The following is a 20426-nucleotide window of genomic DNA, read 5'->3' as shown; positions in this document are numbered from 1 at the left end:
CATGGCATAAATGTTATCGGAAGTAACCAACTCTCCTTTAAACTTCAGGTACATTCCATGAGATGGAACTCACACTTGACACTACTAACTAGGTAAGTCAACCAAACATGGCATGTCAAGTTATAATAAAACTAGGCACATCCTTTCATATTAAGGCTGGACTAGGCAACCTAATAGGAGGAAACGGTTCCCCAAAGCAGGCAAAACAGTCAGAGAAAGCCCTTGCTCCCACTGTTAGGAGTCCCAGAGGAACACCAAGCTACACATCCATAACATATATGCAGAGGACATAGGTCAAACCCATAAAGGCTCCCTGATTGAGTCTCTGCAAGCCCCTAAGAGCCCTGGCAAGTTGATTCTATGAGCCATTTTCTTCCATGGTGTCTTGACCCCTCTGGTTCCTACGATCCTTCCTGACCCTCTTCTACAGAATTCCCTGAGCTCCACCTAATGTTTGCCTCTGGGTTTCTTTATTGCTACGCTATTATCTTGGCAAAATCTACCTGTTGGGTTATTTCATTCATTCATTGATTCACTCATTCATTCCATGTTAGAATGGAACCCTAAGAGTGGATCAAAACAAGAAAAAAGTATGATTCATAAAGTTGCAACTGGTTTATTTCTTCCTAAGAGTTAACATGGGAGCACAGTAAGTTTCTTCAATTTCCCTGGTGTTTGCATTGCCTCTCATTGACTTATGAGTGTGTATAATCTTTTCATGAAAGTGTTATAAGCCGGGCAGTGGTGGCGCACAAGTTTAATCCTTGCACTCGAGGGGCAGATATCTGAGTTCGAGGCCATCCTATTCTACAAGAGCTAGTTCCAGGGCAGGCACCAAAGCAACAGAGAAACCCTGTCTCGAGCCTCACCACATGCTGTTTCAACATCAGAATAAATTCAACACCTGAGCCAAGCAAAACAAACAATAAAAACAAAACCCATGTATGTCCTGGGCTATTTCATATGCATTAGCAAATAGTGCTGGGCACGGCAGAAGGCTGAGGCAGAAAGATGGTGAATTTGAACCCAGCCTGGTCTACATGGCGAGTTCATATAAAGAAAAAAACAATGAATTCTGTGTAGTTCATTACACCCAAGAGTGGGCCTCATATATCCAGGTGTGAACAAAACTGCCAAACTATAGATCTTAACTCTCTAAGGCTTTCAGAACAGAGTCCAAAAGTCGAAGGAAGAGGCCAACTTGGCTTCTGTTTCACAATAACCTTTATCGTAGACTAATTACACGAAGTTGGCACTTCCGAGACGGAGTGCAAAAGTCGACCGAGAACTTGGCAGATCCCGCGCGCGACGAGCGCTGCGGAAACCGTAGCCTCAGGGTTAGCAGGGACCGGAACCCGATTTCTCCACACTTTGTCCCGAGTGGGACAACAGTTCGGAGGCACATTTCTGGTTAAAAGCGGACGCGCCGGAGCGAGCAGCCAGAGAGTCGTAGCGAGCGGGAGACCGCGCTGCGGGACTGCTGGGGAGCAAGGTGCCTCCGCGCGCTTCCGGTGTCCAGCTTCCGGCTCCGGGTCCGGGCCTGGGGCAGAGGCGGAGCCACTGCCTGCCGCGACTTTCAGACTCGTACTATGGCTACGCGCTGGTGGTGCTGGCGGCGGGGCTGCTCCTGGAGGCCGGCAGCCGGAAGGCCGCGGCCGGGACGCCCTGGCTGTGCGGGGCCGCTCGGGACGCGCGCCGCCTCGGACACCCGCGCGCAGGTGAGGCCAGGACACGCGCTCTGCCGGCGGCGTAGAGGTCACCGCGCCAATGACAGCAGGCGACCGAATGAATGGGAGGACGCGCACGTGCTCCCGGGCCTGGCCCACTGTGTCCGCTGGGAGGGACGCCGGGGAGCGGGACCAGTCGCGGGGCCCGAAGTGCAGAGCAGCTGCCCGGGCACCCGGGGGACATGGGGGCTGAAGTGGGAGCGGCGGAGCGCAACCGTGTTAGTCACAGAGACCGGGTGTGTCGGGACAACGCAGTTCCTTCCGCAGACACAGCCAGAGCCAAAGGGGCCTCTGCTCTCATTTTCCTAGCAATTTCGGATTGCGGATGCAGTTAGCCTTAGAATTCGGGAAGGGTGTGTGGCTATGCAAGGTTGATGCTAGTTGGGGTGGACCCGACTTCAGTGCTGCAGGTGTTTCGGAGGGAAAGCACACCTAAAAGGCGCTGGAAGGACGCTAGAAGGAGACGAGCTGGAGGGTAGCATGAGAGACCTATGACTTCCTCGAAGTAAAATCATTATCTAAGAATGAGTCCTCGAAATCCTCCCCTGCTGCATTTGCCTCCAGTTTCGTTTTTCTCCCCATCGGATTAGCACTGTAAATGGTTCTCTGGTTCTGTGTGAGTGCCCAGCCGTTGGCATTACCGGACAACAGTCTCAGACTGACTTTTGAAGCTAGGGTTTTTCACTTTGCGTTTTGGAGACCTTTCCTGCCGCACAGTAATTGTATGAGGGTTCACCTTTCATCTACAAAGAAACCCCCCCTTAAATTTGGGTTTCTGATTTTAGTAAGATTTGTTTTGCTTCATTTGTCAATGTACTTATCAAATGCTATACCAATATGAAATATGTCGCGTTTATAAATACCTGCTTTGTACTAAAGTGGATGCATATAAAAAATATCCAAATAAGAATTTGAAGAGAAAATGCAAGCTTATCTACATAGAAAAGATAATATTTAAGAGAATGCCGTGAGCCACCTCTTTGGCGTGACTTCTGCTGCGATCCTTTCCGTGGTGTTCCGTTGTATGTTTCAGGGTAGGGGCGTAAGGATTAGAACTGTGAGGTAAGATAGCAATTCAGCTAATACTTAATGCTGAACTCTTGAGTTTGCCTAGTGCTTAATTTTTTAATACACTTTTATATCCCAATACAAAAGGGGAAAGAAGGCAAAGGACTGCTTTAACATGATAAAAAGAACAGTTACTTGCTTCAGTACTTGAGACATCAAGCCATTATTTCTTGAGAAAAATATGTGATGTTTGAGTCAGTGAACCCCCCCCGCCCCCTCCCCCCCCAGACCAAGTATCCTGCTGGCAGCCACTCACTAAGTCAAACCTATTTCCAAAGAAGGAGCAGAAGTATGCTTGAATTCTCTGACCTTTGGTCAGGGTGGAGCAGATCTACCTCAATGGCCATCTTAATGTTCAAAACACCAAGTAACCACACCCTAGGTCAGGACATTTTGTTTTGTAGCCACACCTCTTATAAACAACTTTGAAAGAGCAAAAGTAAGCTCAAAATCTCTGACCTTCAGACAAGGTGGAACAGGCTCACATTTTTGGGATCCCAGCAGAGAAGAAGGGTGTGTAGGGAGAGTCTTAGAGGAAAGGCTTTGCAAGGTCCGTCTCAAGATTGTAAGCTTGGGGTCTTGGTTTTGATCTCCGTAGATGTGGACATGTTTTGAAGCATGGCATCCACCATAGATGCCTCTGCATACTTTTTGCCTTGGCTTTTTGCTTAAAAAAAAAAAAAAAAGGAAGGAAGGAAGAAGAAAAAGATGTTCATCAGGAAATCTCATCCATGGAAAAGGTGCTTTTCTGGAAAGAAGCTGTCATTGGCTTCCATATCTGTCTCCTTGAGCAAGCATGGATGGTGCCAACATGTTCACGTGTTAATATTTTCCTCTATAAATATATTAGAATCAGCTGTCTGCGTCAGGCATGAGTGCTTTAGTTACTTCTGGTCTCTCGAGGACTAGAGACGTCAAGAACAGAGAGCAACAATAATTAAGCCAACTCCAGCTCTCCAACATGGTATTGTACTGTAGCCCACGGTGGCCGGGAACTCATTACCTAGCCGAGTATGGCCTCAGATGCGCAGGAGTCATCCAGCCTCAGTTCCCACCCCTTCCCTAGTGCAGTGCTGAGATTTCAGACCTGAGTGACCACACCCAGCTTTATCTTTGATTCATATTGCACTTATTCTCTTATTTTAAAAAGTCAGTTCTTAGCTAGGCCTGTAATGCTAGCTAATGTAATGGGAGGATCAGGAGTTCATGGTAATCCGTGACTACAGATGAGTTCAGTGCCAGACAGGGACGTATGAGACCTTAAAAAAACGTTGATCTTTAGGGGCAGACTTGACTTTCAAAGAGAGTAAGTGATGGGAAAAGAGGGAATAGAGTGGAAGTAGAAGGTCAGTGAGCCTCAGAACTGGTTGCACAGCCTCATTTTAATACTATGATTCTCTCCCTTTGGAAATGCTGCCCTGAGGTAGAATACAAAATACAGTTTGATTTGAATAGATACTGTCTTTAATCTTGGCTGTAAAGCTGAGGGTGTAATTGAATAGATACTATCTTAAATTTTTCTGTGTAGCTGAGAGTTGTAGTTCAGTGGCAGAACAGTTGTCGGACATTGGCAAAGTTCTGGGATGAGCCCCAGTACAGCAAAGTAAATAAAAATAAATGCATGCTGTATATTGTATTCTCCGCTAAGTACGTTAGAATACTCTACTCTCTAAGATTCAGCATCTTTCTGTGAGTAATTATGGATAGAAAGATGTTACAAAGTGGCCCAGTCAGAAATTTTTGTTATTTGTGCCAAGCTCTGTCCTCTAAAGACTATACAATTAACAACAAAGTCTTAAAGTCTTTAAGCTGCCTATTGGCAATGTCATTAAGATGCCACTTACTAGGCAGAGTGGTACACTCAATGCTACCCCAGCCTTTGAGAGTCTGAGACATAAGGATCTTAACTTAGGTTATGTAATAAGATACTATCTTAAAACATTGGCTGGGGTGGGGGAGCAGTCCTTAGTTATATGTTCTGTAGTAAAGCATTAAATTTGTATAAATTAACTACTTAGGAAGACCAACAGAAGTAGCTTGCCTAAAGAGTGCAGTGGCAATCTGAAATCCTTGCTATTAGGGAGACTGAAGCAGCCAGATTGTGAGATCAAAGCTAGCTTATGCTACATATCAAAACTTCTGTCCCTAAAGGGGGGAAAGTAGGCTGTCCTATAATGATAAAATCAAAAGAGAGAACTAATATAATTTTGGGGACATTACAGTTATCTGTAGGTCATAAATAATCTTAGTAATTTAGATGTAATGAATAAATATAATTCAGTAGTGGAAACAACAGAACTCAGTTTTCTTGGCTACTGCTTGGCAAAGTCAACATTTTCTGTTCTTTTAATACAGTTAAAATAATATATGTTTATTCAAACAAAATCATAAAATAAATGCCAAAAATAACTATAACAAGAATCCCCCCCCCCCACAAATTTTATCTGGTTCAGAATAACAGCTTTAAACACTGGCTTACATGTTTCTAAGCCCCGTGCTGTCTCTTGAGTGCTTACATAGAGGTTTCAGTGAGACGACACAGAATGTCTCTTATTGTAATCATGCCTGTCAGTCAGTTCTTCAGGCTTGACTTTCTGGCATCTGTTTCCTAGCTTTAAAAACAGTGGGCTCATTAGGTACCTGGGTAAAAGTGCCCAACTGCCAAGCCTGACCGTGAGTTTGGTACTCGTGACCCGCATGATGGAAGAAAAGAATTTATTTCCTCAAGTTGTCTTCTGACCTCCACACATCTGCCACGGCATGTGCATATGCATGCACAGATTTTCACAAAAATAAATGAATAGATGTAATTTTAAGAAAGTAGTTGTGGCCAGATGTGGATATGATGGTACACACCTTTAATCTTGGCACTCAGGAGTAAGAGGCAGCAAATCTGTGAGTTCAAGGCCAGCCTGGGATATATAGTGACACCCTGTCTTGAAATAAACAAAACAGTAGTTGTTAGGCTCTGTGGGAAAAAAAATAATGATTTTTAAACATAAGACATCATTGCTAAGAAGCACGTGTTTTTATTTTCACATTCATCCTTTTTGTCAAGTAGCTTTATTCACAGACGTTATAGAATAGCCTTTGCCAGATTAGATTAGTAAATTAGAACTTTTAAAAATCCTTTCATCCTGTCATTAAGAATAGTAATATACAGGACCAGAGAGATGGAGAGGTGGTTAAGAGCACTGACCACTATTCCAAAGGGTCTAGGTTCAGTTCCTGGTATCCAACACCCTCTCTGGCCTCCCTGGCACTGCACATATATGGTGTACAGACATACTGGATGCAGTTGGCCAAATTGCCTTCGGATCAATGCCAGGAGAACCAAAGCGGGAAACCAGAGGGCTCAAGGCAGCTGAGCACTTGAATGCAATGTGCATGACAAGGTTCATCATAGCTCCTCTGATAACAGCTAGGAGTTTACAGTTCAGCAGAGAACATGCTTCACAGCCCAGCATGTTTGGGGTTATGTAAAGCACATTTGTCTTGAGAAAAACGTCTGAGGTGTGGGGATATCATTAACCCTAACTTTTCTCTGGAAATTGAGGAATACCAGCATGAAATGATCCTGTGCCTGTGTCACAAATGCATTATATCCCTGTAGAACTTCGTAAACTAGAACACATACGTGGAGGCTAAACACCCTTGCACATAAAATAAAATCTCAAAAACATTGTTAAAGAATAGTAATATTTTATTTATTACCACCTTTGAGATCTTTGGAGGTGATGTACTATAATTCTTTGATATTCTCTTTGAGCCTTTTTATGTATCCCAGGTTGACCTTGAACTTGTGGTCCATCTGCTTCCCTGACCTCCAAGTGCTGTGATTACAGGTCTACCCTTTCTTGCCCTGGGATTGCTGGATCTTTGATCATATTACCCAAGGGCCCTTGAGGTTGGTAGTGGGTTGTCTGTCATACACACACAGCACGTGTTCTACCACTGGGCTAGTACACCTAGTCCATTCATTTATTAGACATTACTTACTCGGCACTATTTCCAAATATGTGTAATAACCATAAATTAACATAGGCAGCGTCTGTGTAAATGTCAATTCCTTAATGTTAAAATCTTTTCCTAACCATCCCCCATGATGCTTTTGGCATCTGTGTGTTTTGAGAATTTAAAAGATACTCTAATTTTTCTTGTTCTGTGACCAATCTTAGTTAAATGGGAGGAAATTGTTTTGCTGTGGCTCTTCTGCTTTAGAAATAAGTGTGGAGCCAGCTTTTAGAGGGATGAATGTGTTGGTACAGAGGTAGTGCTGGCGATTAGCCCTACAGCCTCTTGAGAAGTGGGTAACTACACTTCTTCTGAGCTTTCCCTGGCTCTCTTTTCTTACTTTGAGATAGGATCTCGCTAAAAGTGGCTTGGAATGACCTTGAACTCACTGTTGACCAGGCCAACCTTAAATTTGGGTTCCTCCCGCCTCAGCTTCCTGAGTAGCAGGGATTACATACCTGCAACACCAGAACTGACTCCTGCTTTTGTCTGATTTCCTGATTTTTGTCTGTGTTCTGATAGGACATGTATTACCTTCATAATCGGGAAAGCGAGCTTCTAACTGCCCTTTTCCTCTTAAGGCTGGCACCTCTTATAAATGGCTGACTAAATGATAGCATTTGTGGTAAGTTATGGGGAAAGTTGTTGTTATGAACAAGTTTTCCAGGAATATTCTTACAAGTTTCTTTATCCTTTTGTTTTATAGATGCCCTATTTTAGCCTAGTGAAGACTTTAACATCTGCCTTCCCAAACGTGCATAGTATATCACAGTAAGTTTATAATCTATCTTGGAGCTATTCTCATTTTCCTTAGCCTAGGCTAACAAATTAATATATTTAAGTAAAAGCCCTGATAGTCTGCTTTGTATGATCTCTGCCAGTTGAGTTCTACTCAGAATACAATGAATATAATATAGTCTTTCTCTGTTGGCTCTCAAGGTCCTGTTCAGTAAAATGACCTATTAATGTATTATTTAGCAAGATAAGATTCTGTGTGTTTCTAAATTATGATCTTTTCAGATTCATGTTTGATTTCTAGCAAGTCTAAGCTTCATTTTCCACCATATAAATATGAATGTGCGTGTACTACTTAAAACTGGAGTCATGTGTGTACGTCTTCACTCACCTCAGGTTCCATCAACGGACGCCAGCAGTGTGCTGTTGTAGTCAAACACAGAGTGGTGAGAAATACACTGATCCTTTTAAACTCGGCTGGAGAGACTTGAAAGGTCTGTATGAAGACATTAGAAAGGTAAGGGTTTATTTTACTGAAATCTAGTAACATTTTAGGATTACAACCAAACAATACAGCCATTTCATGGTGACTCAGTGATGTGGGATTCCCTTCTGTATACAACTGGTTAATAAAGAAGCAGCTTTCAGCCAATGGCTTAATAGAATATAGCCAGGCTGAAAAAAAAAATAGAGAGAGTAGGCAGAGTCGAAGAGGAGCCATATAGCCACCACAGGAGGCAGACGCCTCCTCCAGAGCCCGCCAAAACTTTGCAGGTAACCACAACCTCGTGGTGATGCACAGATTAATGGAGATGGGTTAGTTTGGGATATAGGAGCTTGCTAGAAATACACTTAAGCTATTGGCCAAACAGTATTGCAATTAATAATAGTTTCTGTGTGATTATTTCGAGTCTAAGTGGCCTTAGCCAACAACTCACACTTAAAATTCCAGCACTTGGTAAGCTGAGACAGGAGAACCACTGCAAGTTCAAGGCTAGTCGGGATGACATAGTGAGTTTCAAGCTAGGGTAGGCTACTCTATGAAACCCTATCTCAAATAACATTAAGGTATTTGATCCATTGGCTGACTTTTGTGTGGGGAAAGAATCCGAGATCTAGTATTATCATTTAGCGTGCATACGTCCACTGTCCCAGCACTGTTTGCTGAAGAGTTTGTGTTTTGGGCATTTTTGTTAAAAATCAGGTATCTGAAGCACAGTGGGTTTAATTCTGGATTCTTTATTGTATTCCACTTATCTAAGTGTCTGTTTGTGTGCCAAGTACTGTGATTTCTTACTATTGCTCTGTAGTATAATTTGACATCATTGCTCTGACCTCTGGGATAGTTTGTTCTTCTATATGGATTTTAGGGTTGTTTCTTTACTTCTGTTAATAATGCCATTAGAGGACCAGGGAGATCATTTAGTGGGTTAGGGCACTTGCAGCGGAGCTTGGCAACCTGACTTGTTGGATCCCCAGGAACTACTCTTGGAAAAGAAAACAGCTCCTACAGGTTGTCCTCTAACCTGCACATTTATCATGGCAGACAGGCACATGCTCAATACTCATTAATACACAAACAAATCAATTTTGAAAATGAATGTCATTAGAATTTTGAGCACAATTGCTTTGAATCTATAGACAGCTTTTGATGTATAGCCATTTTCATTATCCATGAATGATCCTTCCACCTTCTAGTGTCTATTTTATTGCTGTAGAACTTTCACTGTGGGGGTCAAGTTTATTACAGCGTTTAAAGTGTTATCATTTCTGAGTTTTCTTAGAGGGTCTGGAAAGTATTATATATAGGGTGATGCAAGCGATAGGGATAGTTGACTTTTTCCTTTTCAGTTTGTGTCCCTTTGATTTCTTTCTCATCTTACTTAACTAGCCAAGACTTCAAGCACTATATTGAATAAGGAGAGGAAAGTGAATACCCTTGTCTCTTCTGCCTTTAGAAAAATTATTTTTTGAGTTTTTTCCCATTTGAGTAATGTTAGTGACTTTTTGCTTTTGTAAACATTATGTTGAGGTATGTTTCTTCTATTCCTGATTTCTTCGCAACTTTTAAAATATTCTATATTTTTTAAGCTTGTAATCATATTTAAGGATTTCAAAATAAAGCCATATAAAGTACATTTTGTTGCATTACTAGGAAGGATCAATTATCCCTTCTTATTTTAAATCCAGAAGGAGCTCCAACAAAGTATGCAATCTCAGAGTAAAATATGACGGTGTGTCAGAGGCGTGTCCCGTTGACAAACCCAAATGATTTTTAACTTTTTTATTCTTTGTGTCTTTCACATCATGCACCCCAATCTCACCCATCTCCCATACCCTCCCCTCTGCCCCTGCAACACCCCCAACCAATAAAACAAACTAAAATTTAAGATAAAAAGGGGGGAAAAAAACTAAGGGGAAAATCTAATCATGGAAGCTGTAGTGACATAGTGAGTCCCGCAGTGAACCCCTTTACCCATATATCTTTACATGCAGGTGTTCATTAAACAGAATCATTAGTTTGGTTAGAGGCCCCTTGTCTCTGTTACAATAGCCACACTGGGCCCTCACTGGGACTCTTCGAGGACATCCCCTTGCTGACTGTGTCATAAAGATCCTGTAGCCCTGTGTCCACAGGATACATACATACATACATACACACACACACACACACACACACACACACACACACATCTGTGCTGGATGTTGGGGTGGGCCAACACTTAACTCGGGTTCTGGGTCTGGGTAGTTACAGGGTTGGTCAGCCCGCCAGCTCTCCCTGTCTTTACCACCAGGGTGAGTTCTCCGGCATTGCCATGGCTAGTTTACCCCTTGAACTTACGAGCAAGGGCAGAGCTAGTTTTCTGACTTTCACATCCTCAGGGTTGGTTCTCCCACACTTACACTTTCAGGGCCAGCTATACTGTGTTGCCCAGTCGAGGTGTAGGGACCTCTCTCCTAAGTGTTGCAGCTGATGGGAGGCGGGGACAGCTCTCCCACCTGAGAGGTAAAGGAGAGAATCTCTCCCTACCCATGCTATCACATGAAAAATGAATAGTCAGGACAGTTCTCCCACGTTCAGAAGTTTAGGACTGGCTCACCCACACCTTCACCGACAGGGTTGGCTTTCTTGTGTTGCCCAGGCATCTTCCCCTCGCCCCCATCACCACACTGCAAACAAGGGAGGCAATACTAGCTATGCCCCTCTCATGCCCTTAGGACTGGCTCACCCATGTCCCTGTCTACAGGGACTCCACAGTCCTATCCTCTACCTTTAGTGGTATCAACACAGACAAGGGCCGTGAACCTAGGCGTGAGCCCTGGCAGCAGCCCAGACCTAGACATCCCCACGTCACCGAGTGGCAACCGAGCCATCCACTTCAGCCCACCCTTCACCACTTTCATTTCTTTAGATCTGACTCAGTCACTGATCTGTGCTCTGGCCTATCTGTCCTCTTATCTGCTGGCTTCCCATCCAGGATACTCCTGGTGTTTCCTAGGCTCCCACACTTCACTGTTGACAGAGGTTTCTGTCCTGCCCGATTCTGCAGCCGTTCTGTCCCAAAGAAACACACAGAGGTCTGCATTAATTATAAACTGGTTAGCCTATTAGCTCAGGTTTCTTATTAACTCTTACATCTTAAATTGTTTGTGTTAGCCATGTGGCTTGGTACCTTTATCAGTGAGGCATTCTCTTCTTGCTTCTTCTGCATCTGGGTGATGACTGCAGACTGAGCCTTTCCTCTTTCCAGCAATCTCCTATTCTGGTCACCCTGCCTATACTTCCTGCCTGGCAACTGACCAATCAGTATTTTATTAACCCAATGCAAGTGACAAATCCTTACAGGGTACAAGACTTTGTGCTGTCCTCTGCCTTCCAAGTTGCTTTGTAGCTCTCTGTTCCTCTCTTTGTCACGGTGTCACTCGTTGTCATGGGACAGGTACCAATACCTGCCCAATACTGACGCCACACCACTTGGTGCAAAGCCAGGGGCGTGTGTGTGTGTGTGTGAGTGGGTGGGTGTGGGTGTGGGTGTGGGTGTGGGTGTGGAATTTCTCAATTGAAATGAGTACACTAAAATAAAACTGAAGTTTTGAAGAAAACAAAGATCTGGTCTGCATGATTGTAATGCCATGTTAACAAGAAGATAATATTATTTCAGGAGCTTTGCATCTCCACCAAAGAACTGAAGGACATGTCCGAATACTACTTCGATGGCAAAGGAAAAGCCGTTAGACCCATTATCGTGGTGCTAATGGCCCGAGCGTGTAATATTCATTATAATAACTCCCGGTGAGTTACTTATTCTGTATTTTTGTTGTTCTTTTCTATTTGGAAAGTTGTCCTTCATAAAGTTATTAGTTAATTGCTCATTTAAGAAACAGCATCTAAGAATTTACTAAACCATGTGTCGATTCTGACTGACTCATTAAATAAACATTTTCTTTTTCGGATTTTTAGATGTCTATAGTAGAAAACTTGAGTTGCAAATAAATATAATAGAAACATTTGAAAGCCAGTATATATTGACTAATATTTCTGTCCCTGCCCTGCGCCATTTGTTGACCGATTTCTGTTGACTGAGGTTTCTGTCCTGCCCAGTCCTGCAGCCGTTCAGTCCCAAAGAAATACACCGAAGTCTACATTAATTATAAACTGATTGGCCTAGTAGCTCAGGCTTCTTATTAACTCTTATAACTTATATAAGGCCATATTTCTTGTCTGAGTTATCCATGTGGCTTGGTACCTTTTTTCAGTGAGACAGTCACATCTTGCGTGCTCTGTGTCTGGCTTCTTCTGTGTTTGGGTGACAACTGCAGACTGACTCTTTTTCCAGAATTCTCCTGTTCTTATTGCCCCGCCTATACTTCCTGCCTGGCTACTGGCCAATCAGCATTTTATTAAAAATAATACGAGTGACAGGGTACAGACCATTGTCCCACAGCAAGTTTATTTGCCCATTAGAAAGTAAAGAATCCCAAGATATGTAGCTACTTCACTTAACCATTATAAACATAGGCAGCTACCCCAAACTTGATCTAATTTTGTGCTGTTCTGTTATTATCATGGGTAGTGCATGCATACACCTTGGATTGACTGCTTTCTTATGATTTCATTGTGCAAAAAAGAAATGTTTTTTAAAAAAAAAGCATAGCTGGTAACCCTCAAATCTTGAGTGTAGATAAACATTTAGCATTAAAGGAAATATTAAAAGGAAAAGTGTTTCCCATTGCCTTGCATGGCCAGACCTTTTTCTTATTCTCCTCTGTTCTTATGTTTGATAATTCAGTATGTATCCACATTCTGCTTTTTACTTATTACCTTTGTGTGTGGGGCGGGGGAGTAGGGGCAGTGCTGCTGGGCATTGGACAAGGGCATCAGGCATGTGTGGCAAGCACCACTATTTTGGCGATGATGCTTTAAAAATGAGCATCAGATATTGCTTCTTAGCAGACACCTCTCTGCCTAAAGCTTCTGTGTTGTGTGGCTGTGCCGTTCAGGGTTCAACCTGTCAGGCCAGGCCTAGAGTGGGCTCTACATAGCTGAGTCTTGAGGGTCCCACAGCGTGTGTTGCATGCGTAGTGAAACTTTTAACTGACACTTAAGCCGCGTTCACTAGACATGGAAAACAGCAGAAAGTGCGTCCTCGGGACAAACTTGACATGTCTTTCATTCTCAGCACTGCTGCTGTCTGTTGCCCACCTGCTGCTGTTGGCAGCTTTGATGCTTCCTGTGCACTGTGACTTCTAGCTATTAGATGCTCCTCCAGGTGATAGCAGCCAACACTGTCTTTGCCAAATGCCTTCTCAGGACTGGAGAGATGCCTGAGCAGTTAAGAGCACCTGTTGCTCTTGCAGAGGACCCTACTTTGGTTCCCAGCACCTGCATGGTGGCTTAAATTGTCTGTTAATACAAGTTCAGGGAATCTGATGCTCTCTTCCGACCTCTGCAAGTACCGCACAGGGCACAATTAGATGCACCCACACACAAAAAGAATAAATGCAACTTTTTAAATTAAAAATTACTTTTGAAGTGAAGACTATTCAGTGGGCATAGTGGTCACCGGGAAGGGATTTGACAAACCTGTCATGTCCATTCAGCGAAGCAGCAGCAGTAGTTTTCCCAGTGGGCCTTCAATCCACTCAGAAATCAGTTGGTTATTCTACATATTTGCTATTATTGTACCAATGGACACATGTTGTTTGACCAAAGATGATGGAGCAAAAGGTCAAGTTTGAAGGCATTCTTCCTTACACTTTTGTTAATTTCTTAACACTTTTGTTAAGCAATTTTTAAAAAGATTTATTTACATACATGTATGGTGTTCTGCCTGCATATACACCTGCAGGCCAGAAGAGGGCATTAGATCTAATTAGAGATGGTTGTAAGCCACCATGTGGTTGCTGGGAATTAAACACATGACCTTTGGAAGAACAGCCAGTGTTCTTAATCGTTAAGCCACCTCTCCAGCCCTTCCTGTACTCTTATATTGAAGACAGTTTTCTTTTTAAAGAGAATCTTGCTTTGTTTCATCTTCCTCAACCTCCTAAATACTAGGATTACAGGGTATACATACCCCTGTGCCTCACTTGAAGCTCCTTTGATATTGATGCCACCAGTATTCCCCCACATACACACTCTGTAGGTTTACTTGTGACTTAAGACATCATATAATAATATATGAATATGGGAAACATTGTTAAAGTGACTTCTAAGTCTCAGTGGCACATACCTTTAGTCTTAGCTGTTCAGAGAACTGAGGCAGGAGAATTGCTTAAACCTATAATTCGAAGTCAACCTGGAAAACATAGTGAGACCCTATATCTAAAAATATAAAGCCAGACAAAGTCAGGTATAAGCTAGGTGAATCATTCTATTTTTGCCAGCTTCTATATTTAAAAGTCATTATAGTTTTTTTTTTAACTTAATGAAGAGGAGAAAGGGTTCTGGAGGGTTTACTGAGTCATTGCATATAGAGGGTGCATCCAGGTTTCAAGACAAGAAACCTGTTTCTCATGCTGTGTTATCTGTCACCTCTTCCAGTTACTGGGAAGGTATGACAGCTGTTTCACAGCAGGAGAGAGGAACAGCATCGGCTTTCCCGAGGCATGACTCAGCTTGGCTCTGCAGACATGTCCCCTTAAAGACAGTGTTAACTTCTATAAATTATTGTCAGCGGTCCCACCATCATGCTTCATTTGGCATAAGCAGTGGCCATAATTTCCAGATGTAAGCTAAAAATCATAAAAATGTAACTGTATAGAGAAGAGGATAAAATTATGATAATGCTGGCTTCTTGTTGAGTGCTCACTCTTTCATTCTTCCGGTTTGACATAGCTTCTCATAGTGGAAATGGTGCCCAACTTGAGAATACATAACAAAAGTCAATTTTTTTAGAAATAAATTCTACCACTAATTAGTAAAAAGTATGTATTTTGTTAGACTGAAATCCAGTTGAGATATTTTAGAAAAATGTTTATATTTTAAAACATATTTTTCTATGCATTGACTCAAAGAAAATAGAGCCTAGTATATTTACCTAGATAATGTCTGTTTCCAAAACTGATACATTCAGCACAATCACCTGCACATTGACTTTTCTCTTTCACCAATGCAGTATCTTGTGTTGGTGTTGGAGATCAAGCCCAAGGCCTCACACGTGTCAAGAGCCCTCTTTCCTTGGAGCCATGCTATCCGCAGCCCCACTGGGCTGGCTTTATATGATGATCTGACTGTACCTGCTATGGCTTTTTCTTGACTTTTCCTTTTTGAAAGTGTCTCCTGTGATCTAGAAATATTTGGAGCTACTATGCTTTAAATTGTGAAATTTAATATATAGCATTTAATATTAGATAAGTTATTATTTATAAAAGCAATTAATAATTTATACAATAGTATATAATTATATTTAATATATAATAAGCAGCATCTTATAGTTGATGTTGGGGGTGGGAGCAGCTAAGAGGATGAGACTGGGTTCTAAAGCTTTGGGCGAGACAAAGCACATCATCCCATTTTAAAATCCTGCTTAAATAAGGTCAGAAGATGCTCGCATGCTGGCTGCTATGAATCGTGAGTGCCTGCATCATTTTCATGAGTGTTTGTCGTGACTTTCTGCTGAGTCCAAGGAATTGGAATGAGCACTACTTACGCAGATGTTCAGATGAGATCTTTAAAGAAAAGGCCATTTGTTGTGCCTCTCCCTTTCCTCCCTTCAGAAAAATACAACCCTATGATAAACATTTGCTTAGTATAAGTATTTATGTTATATTTATATTAGTATAAATATTTGCTTAGTATAAAAAGAAATAACACTGTATTTCTCCAGTTTGATTTTATTGAAGTTCGGTTTTTTACAGTCCCTATGCATGGTGTTAAACGGCTGTGCTTCAGAAGAAGCCAGAAGTCAATGGTGCGCTGCTGCAGTCACAGCTTCTTGGGGAGAGGGGAGAAGATTGCTTAAGCCCAGGGCTCAACATAGTCCCTGTTCAGAAAAAAAAGAAATTAGAGCATTTCATTTCACTGTTAAATTCACATCGCTGTGTCATCTTGAGAGTTCTTATCCTGTAATTTATGAGGAGAAATGAATTCAGATTCCTTACAAAGTTAAATATGAGTTAAAAAGAATTTACTGGTCATACCATACTCATTTAAGATAGTTTTAAAAGCTTTGTGCATAGTGGCATTTGGTTCTTTAAGATATATTTTGATTATTTTGTGTGTGTGTATGTGTGTGTGGCTGTGTGCCCATCAAACTCTTGATATTTGGTTCTTTAAGACATTTCATACTGAGGCAGAAGATACAACTTAGCGGTTCGAGCACTTCTTGTTCTTGTAGAGGACCTGGGTTCAGTTCCCAGCACTTAACATGGCGGCTTATGATACCAATAATCGAGTTTCAGGGGATCGGACATCCTCTTCTGACCTTCTTGGGCTGACACATGTGTGGTGCACAAGCATACATGCAAGCAAAACACTATACATTAAAAACAAAAACCTTCATACCATACAAACCACATTTTGTAAAATATTTTTAGGGTGTGTGTGTGTACGCACGCGCGCATTATGTGTATGGGCAAATACATCCTAAGGTATGCGTGTGGGGCTCCATTGCAGGAGTCAGTTGCCTTCCACTGTGGGGTCTGTGGATTGAACTCAGGTTGTCAGGCCTAGCTCACTGGACCACTCACTGGTCCCAGTCCTAAAATTGTAAACTGATTGTAAATTTGGACATCTGACCAAGACCACTTCTTGTGGACAGAAAGATGATTTTCTTCTACCCAATGGCCAGGCTTTTAAGATGTTTACCATTTTTAAGGTGGAAATTCTAATGTTATATATAACATTATATATGATATGGGTCTCTAGATCATTAGAATGTTCTCCAAATAACAGAAATGGCTTTATAGGACAGCCAATATTTTTATGCAGTTTCTCTTAGAGAAATAAAATTCTCTATCCTAGATCCGATATCCACTTCTCACAAGATGATTGCTGAAAAGGTTCTAGGAGGCATCTGTTAAAAAAGCATTGCTTTCTGTTAACTAGAGATGTGCAAGCCAACCAGCGCGCCATAGCCTTAATTGCAGAAATGATCCACACTGCTAGTCTGGTTCACGATGACGTTATTGACGACGCAAGTTCTCGAAGAGGAAAACATACAGTTAATAAAATCTGGGGTGAACAAAAGGTATGATGGTTTTTATTGTTGCTTTGGAAATAATTTCTTACCAGATTACATGTTATGGGATTGCATTTGCATTTCAGATTTATAAATCACTTTTGTTTGAACGTGGTCTTTGGAGTTTCAGAGAAGTGTCTGTGTTGTCTCTGTGACAGTGCTTGACAGCAAAGACAAGCTCGGTGTTTCTCCTTAACTGTGTGTTTCACTAGAATTTCTTCTAGTTATAAGGAAAGGCATTTTCATGGTATTTTTTTTTGTTTTTTTTTTTTTTTTTTTTTTTTTTTTTTTTTTTGAGACAGGGTTTCTCTGCAGCTTTAGAGCCTGTCCTGGAGCTAGCTCTTGTAGACCAGGCTGGTCTCGAACTCACAGAGATCCGCCTGCCTCTGCCTCCTGAGTGCTGGGATTAAAGGCGTGCGCCACCACCGCCCGGCTTTCATGGTATTTCTTAGGGAATCCTACATTTTTCTGTTTGACTCAGATTGCCTACATTCATTTGAACCAATAAGCATATGTTATTTGCTGCATGTTCAATAATATCAAAGCAAATAAAAACTACAAAAAAGAAAAATCTCAGAAATAGTGTTCTACTATCAAAACTTACCTTTTTAAAAGAGGTTCCTAATAAGATTTGATTTACACAAACACATATATGAAATTTTTATGTTTGATATAGTAAATATATATCATCTTTTGCCTGCATGTATATTTGTACACCACTGTGTACCTGGTGTACAAGGTCAGAAGAGAGCATTGGATCCCCTGGTAGCAGGTTAACACATTTTAGAAACCACCTTGTTGGTATTGGGAATAAATCATGAAAGATCAGCCAGTGCTCTTAACTTCTGAGCCATCTCTCCAGCCCCTATATATTTATTTTTAAGCATTTCTCATTTTATTAGCATTGCTTGAAGGGAACATGCAAAATAGGGACTTGGAATTGAGGATTTATAAATTATGGGTTAGAGAGTACAGCTGAACAAATGAAAAGGAAGCTGTGCTGGTCGTCTGATCAGGACACATCCACCCCACGTGTGCCTCCATTGGCCGTCTCACATCATTAAGAATAAACCAAAGCCCATGAAAAGAACTTAGCCCTCTTCTATTGTTCTTCACCTACTTAAAGCATCGGGTTCCCTCCTGTGCTGGCTGTGCTTTAATGGTAATGAGTTGTATAAAATGATAATTAGTAAGCTTATATTAAGTAGCACTATTCCAGATAATAGTGAACAGATAATACTAAGATGATTGTTTTGGGCAGGGATGTAGCTCTTTTGGTAGAACATGCTTAGCATATAAAGAAGCCCTGAATTCACCCCTGATGTCTCATGAATGGGGTGTGCCTAGCACTCGGGAAATGGAGGCAAAAAAACCTGAAGTTCAAAGCTCACTTTGACTGCATAACAAGTTGGAAGACAACCTAGCTTTTTAAAAAATAAAATAAAATTCTCTACGTGAAAATTTCTATGAACTCTATTTCTGTGTAGCAGGAGTAGTACTGATGCATATCTTCAAATATGCAAAGTAATGTGCATGTATAAATGGTATACTTGGCTATGCCATGCAATTGACTGCATATGTATAACTGATAACTTGTTTTGGGCACATTAATATCCTGGGGATCAAACCTGGGCATGCTAGGCAGGTGCTTAACTACTGATAAAGCTCTGACCTTTTTATCTGTAAAGTTTTTTTTTTTCTTCTTTTTCCAGGCTGTTCTTGCCGGAGATTTAATTCTTTCTGCAGCTTCCGTAGCTCTGGCACGGATTGGAAACACAGCTGTTATATCTATTTTAACCCAAGTTATTGAAGATTTGGTGCGTGGTAAGTTGATTCTGACTTTTCTGTTTTACTCAGTCTTGGTGTTAGCCAGGCAGTAAAAAGCATATCTCAAGTAACCATTCTCCTTCTTCATAGGTGAATTTCTTCAGCTAGGGTCGAAAGAAAATGAGAATGAAAGGTTTGCTCACTACCTTGAAAAGACCTTCAAGAAGACGGCCAGTCTCATAGCCAACAGTTGTAAAGCAGTATGTACGTTCTGTCTTTTTTCAAATTGAAAAAAGCCCACACTTATTGCTTGGTCGCTAATCTCCTAGACACTAATTAGAGAATCTTAAGACAGCATCCGAAAGTCCCAAAAGTCCGAGGAGAGGTTGCATCCCGGACAACTTCCAATGTGTTTCCATCTTTGCTGTCTTCTTTTGCTATGGAAATAATGAACTTTTCTTTCATCTTTCCTCCCCCAAGAACCAATCAAAATTCCTGCCAGTCTAGACTGGCATGGTAGCTCAGCAGGGAAGCCCTTGCCACACAAGCCTGAGGTTAGATCCCTGGAACCCAGGAGAGGAGAGAAGTGTTTCCAGGGGCTGTATTCTGGCTGTGGCACCTGTGTGTCCATACTGAAGCATGTTACATGTTAAGTCAGTATATTTCCCAATCAGAATGCTACATGTTACATGTTAAGTCAGTATATTTCCCAATCAGAATGTTACATGTTACATGTTAAGTCAGTGTATTTCCCAATCAGAACAGTGTGGCATTCTGAGCGGTTCTCTGTCATAGTTGTTCTCACACATTGTTTCTGACATGTTACTCTTAAAAATAAATTATCACATATATATTTACCTAGGAGACAATTGTTTTAACTGTTAGATTCCACTAGTAATCTATATACTTGTTAATATACATAGTAGACCTAACCAATTATGTCTCCTATACAAAAGCTATAACTTTCAGAGTATAAATTGAGTAATAACATCTTCCTCTCGCAGTCTCCCTGGTCCTCCTCACCTCCTCTTTGTATTGTGCTCTCTGCCTCTAAACTTTATCTAAATGTTTAAATCAGTGTCTTTAATCTGTGTGTTAAAATGTGTGATAATCATTGTTAATTCACACATACAGAACAGTCTCTCCATAAACTATCCTATGAGAAGCCATGTTGGCGCATGCCTATACCCTAGCACTTAGAGGCGTAAACAGGAAGATTGTGTACTCAAGGCCAACAGAGCTACATAGTGAGTTTAAGGCCACCCTAGGCTGTAGATGACATCTGTCTCAAAAACAACATTTTGTTTATCTAAGCATGTCTCTGACTAACAGGTTTAGTGGAGAAATCTGGGCAAGCAATGAATGGTCCTGTCTAATAGTCCTGTATAATCCAGACAATAAGAGAGACACATAAGGTCAAATGTAAACCATC

General features: G+C 41.5%; 1 protein-coding gene across 3 annotated transcripts in view; it reads left to right on the top strand.

Moving 5' to 3' along the window:
• Nucleotides 1-1394: 1394 nt before the first annotated feature.
• Pdss1 (decaprenyl diphosphate synthase subunit 1) overlaps nucleotides 1395-20426 on the top strand; it is a 36323-nt gene continuing 17291 nt past the window's right edge. Inside the window, exons 1-7 of one of the 3 annotated variants that reach the window (XR_005285848.1) lie at nucleotides 1395-1718; nucleotides 7516-7580; nucleotides 7941-8061; nucleotides 11708-11838; nucleotides 17095-17236; nucleotides 18940-19051; nucleotides 19145-19254. Coding sequence is in view for 2 of the 3 variants with exons in the window: in XM_038334022.1 (XP_038189950.1) it covers nucleotides 1590-1718; nucleotides 7516-7580; nucleotides 7941-8061; nucleotides 11708-11838; nucleotides 17095-17236; nucleotides 18940-19051; nucleotides 19145-19254 (810 nt within the window). In the remaining variant the exon portion in view is untranslated. Of the gene's footprint in view, nucleotides 1719-7515; nucleotides 7581-7940; nucleotides 8062-11707; nucleotides 11839-17010; nucleotides 17237-18939; nucleotides 19052-19144; nucleotides 19255-20426 lie in introns of those variants that run through there. The other 2 variants (XM_038334022.1, XM_038334023.1) reach the window with 2 other exon arrangements.

The sequence above is a fragment of the Arvicola amphibius genome, chromosome 6, assembly GCF_903992535.2.
Source record: "Arvicola amphibius chromosome 6, mArvAmp1.2, whole genome shotgun sequence".
Lineage (NCBI taxonomy): Eukaryota > Metazoa > Chordata > Mammalia > Rodentia > Cricetidae > Arvicola > Arvicola amphibius.
The sequence above is the reverse complement of the archived record's forward strand: the minus strand, read 5'-3'. Positions and strand labels throughout refer to the sequence as shown.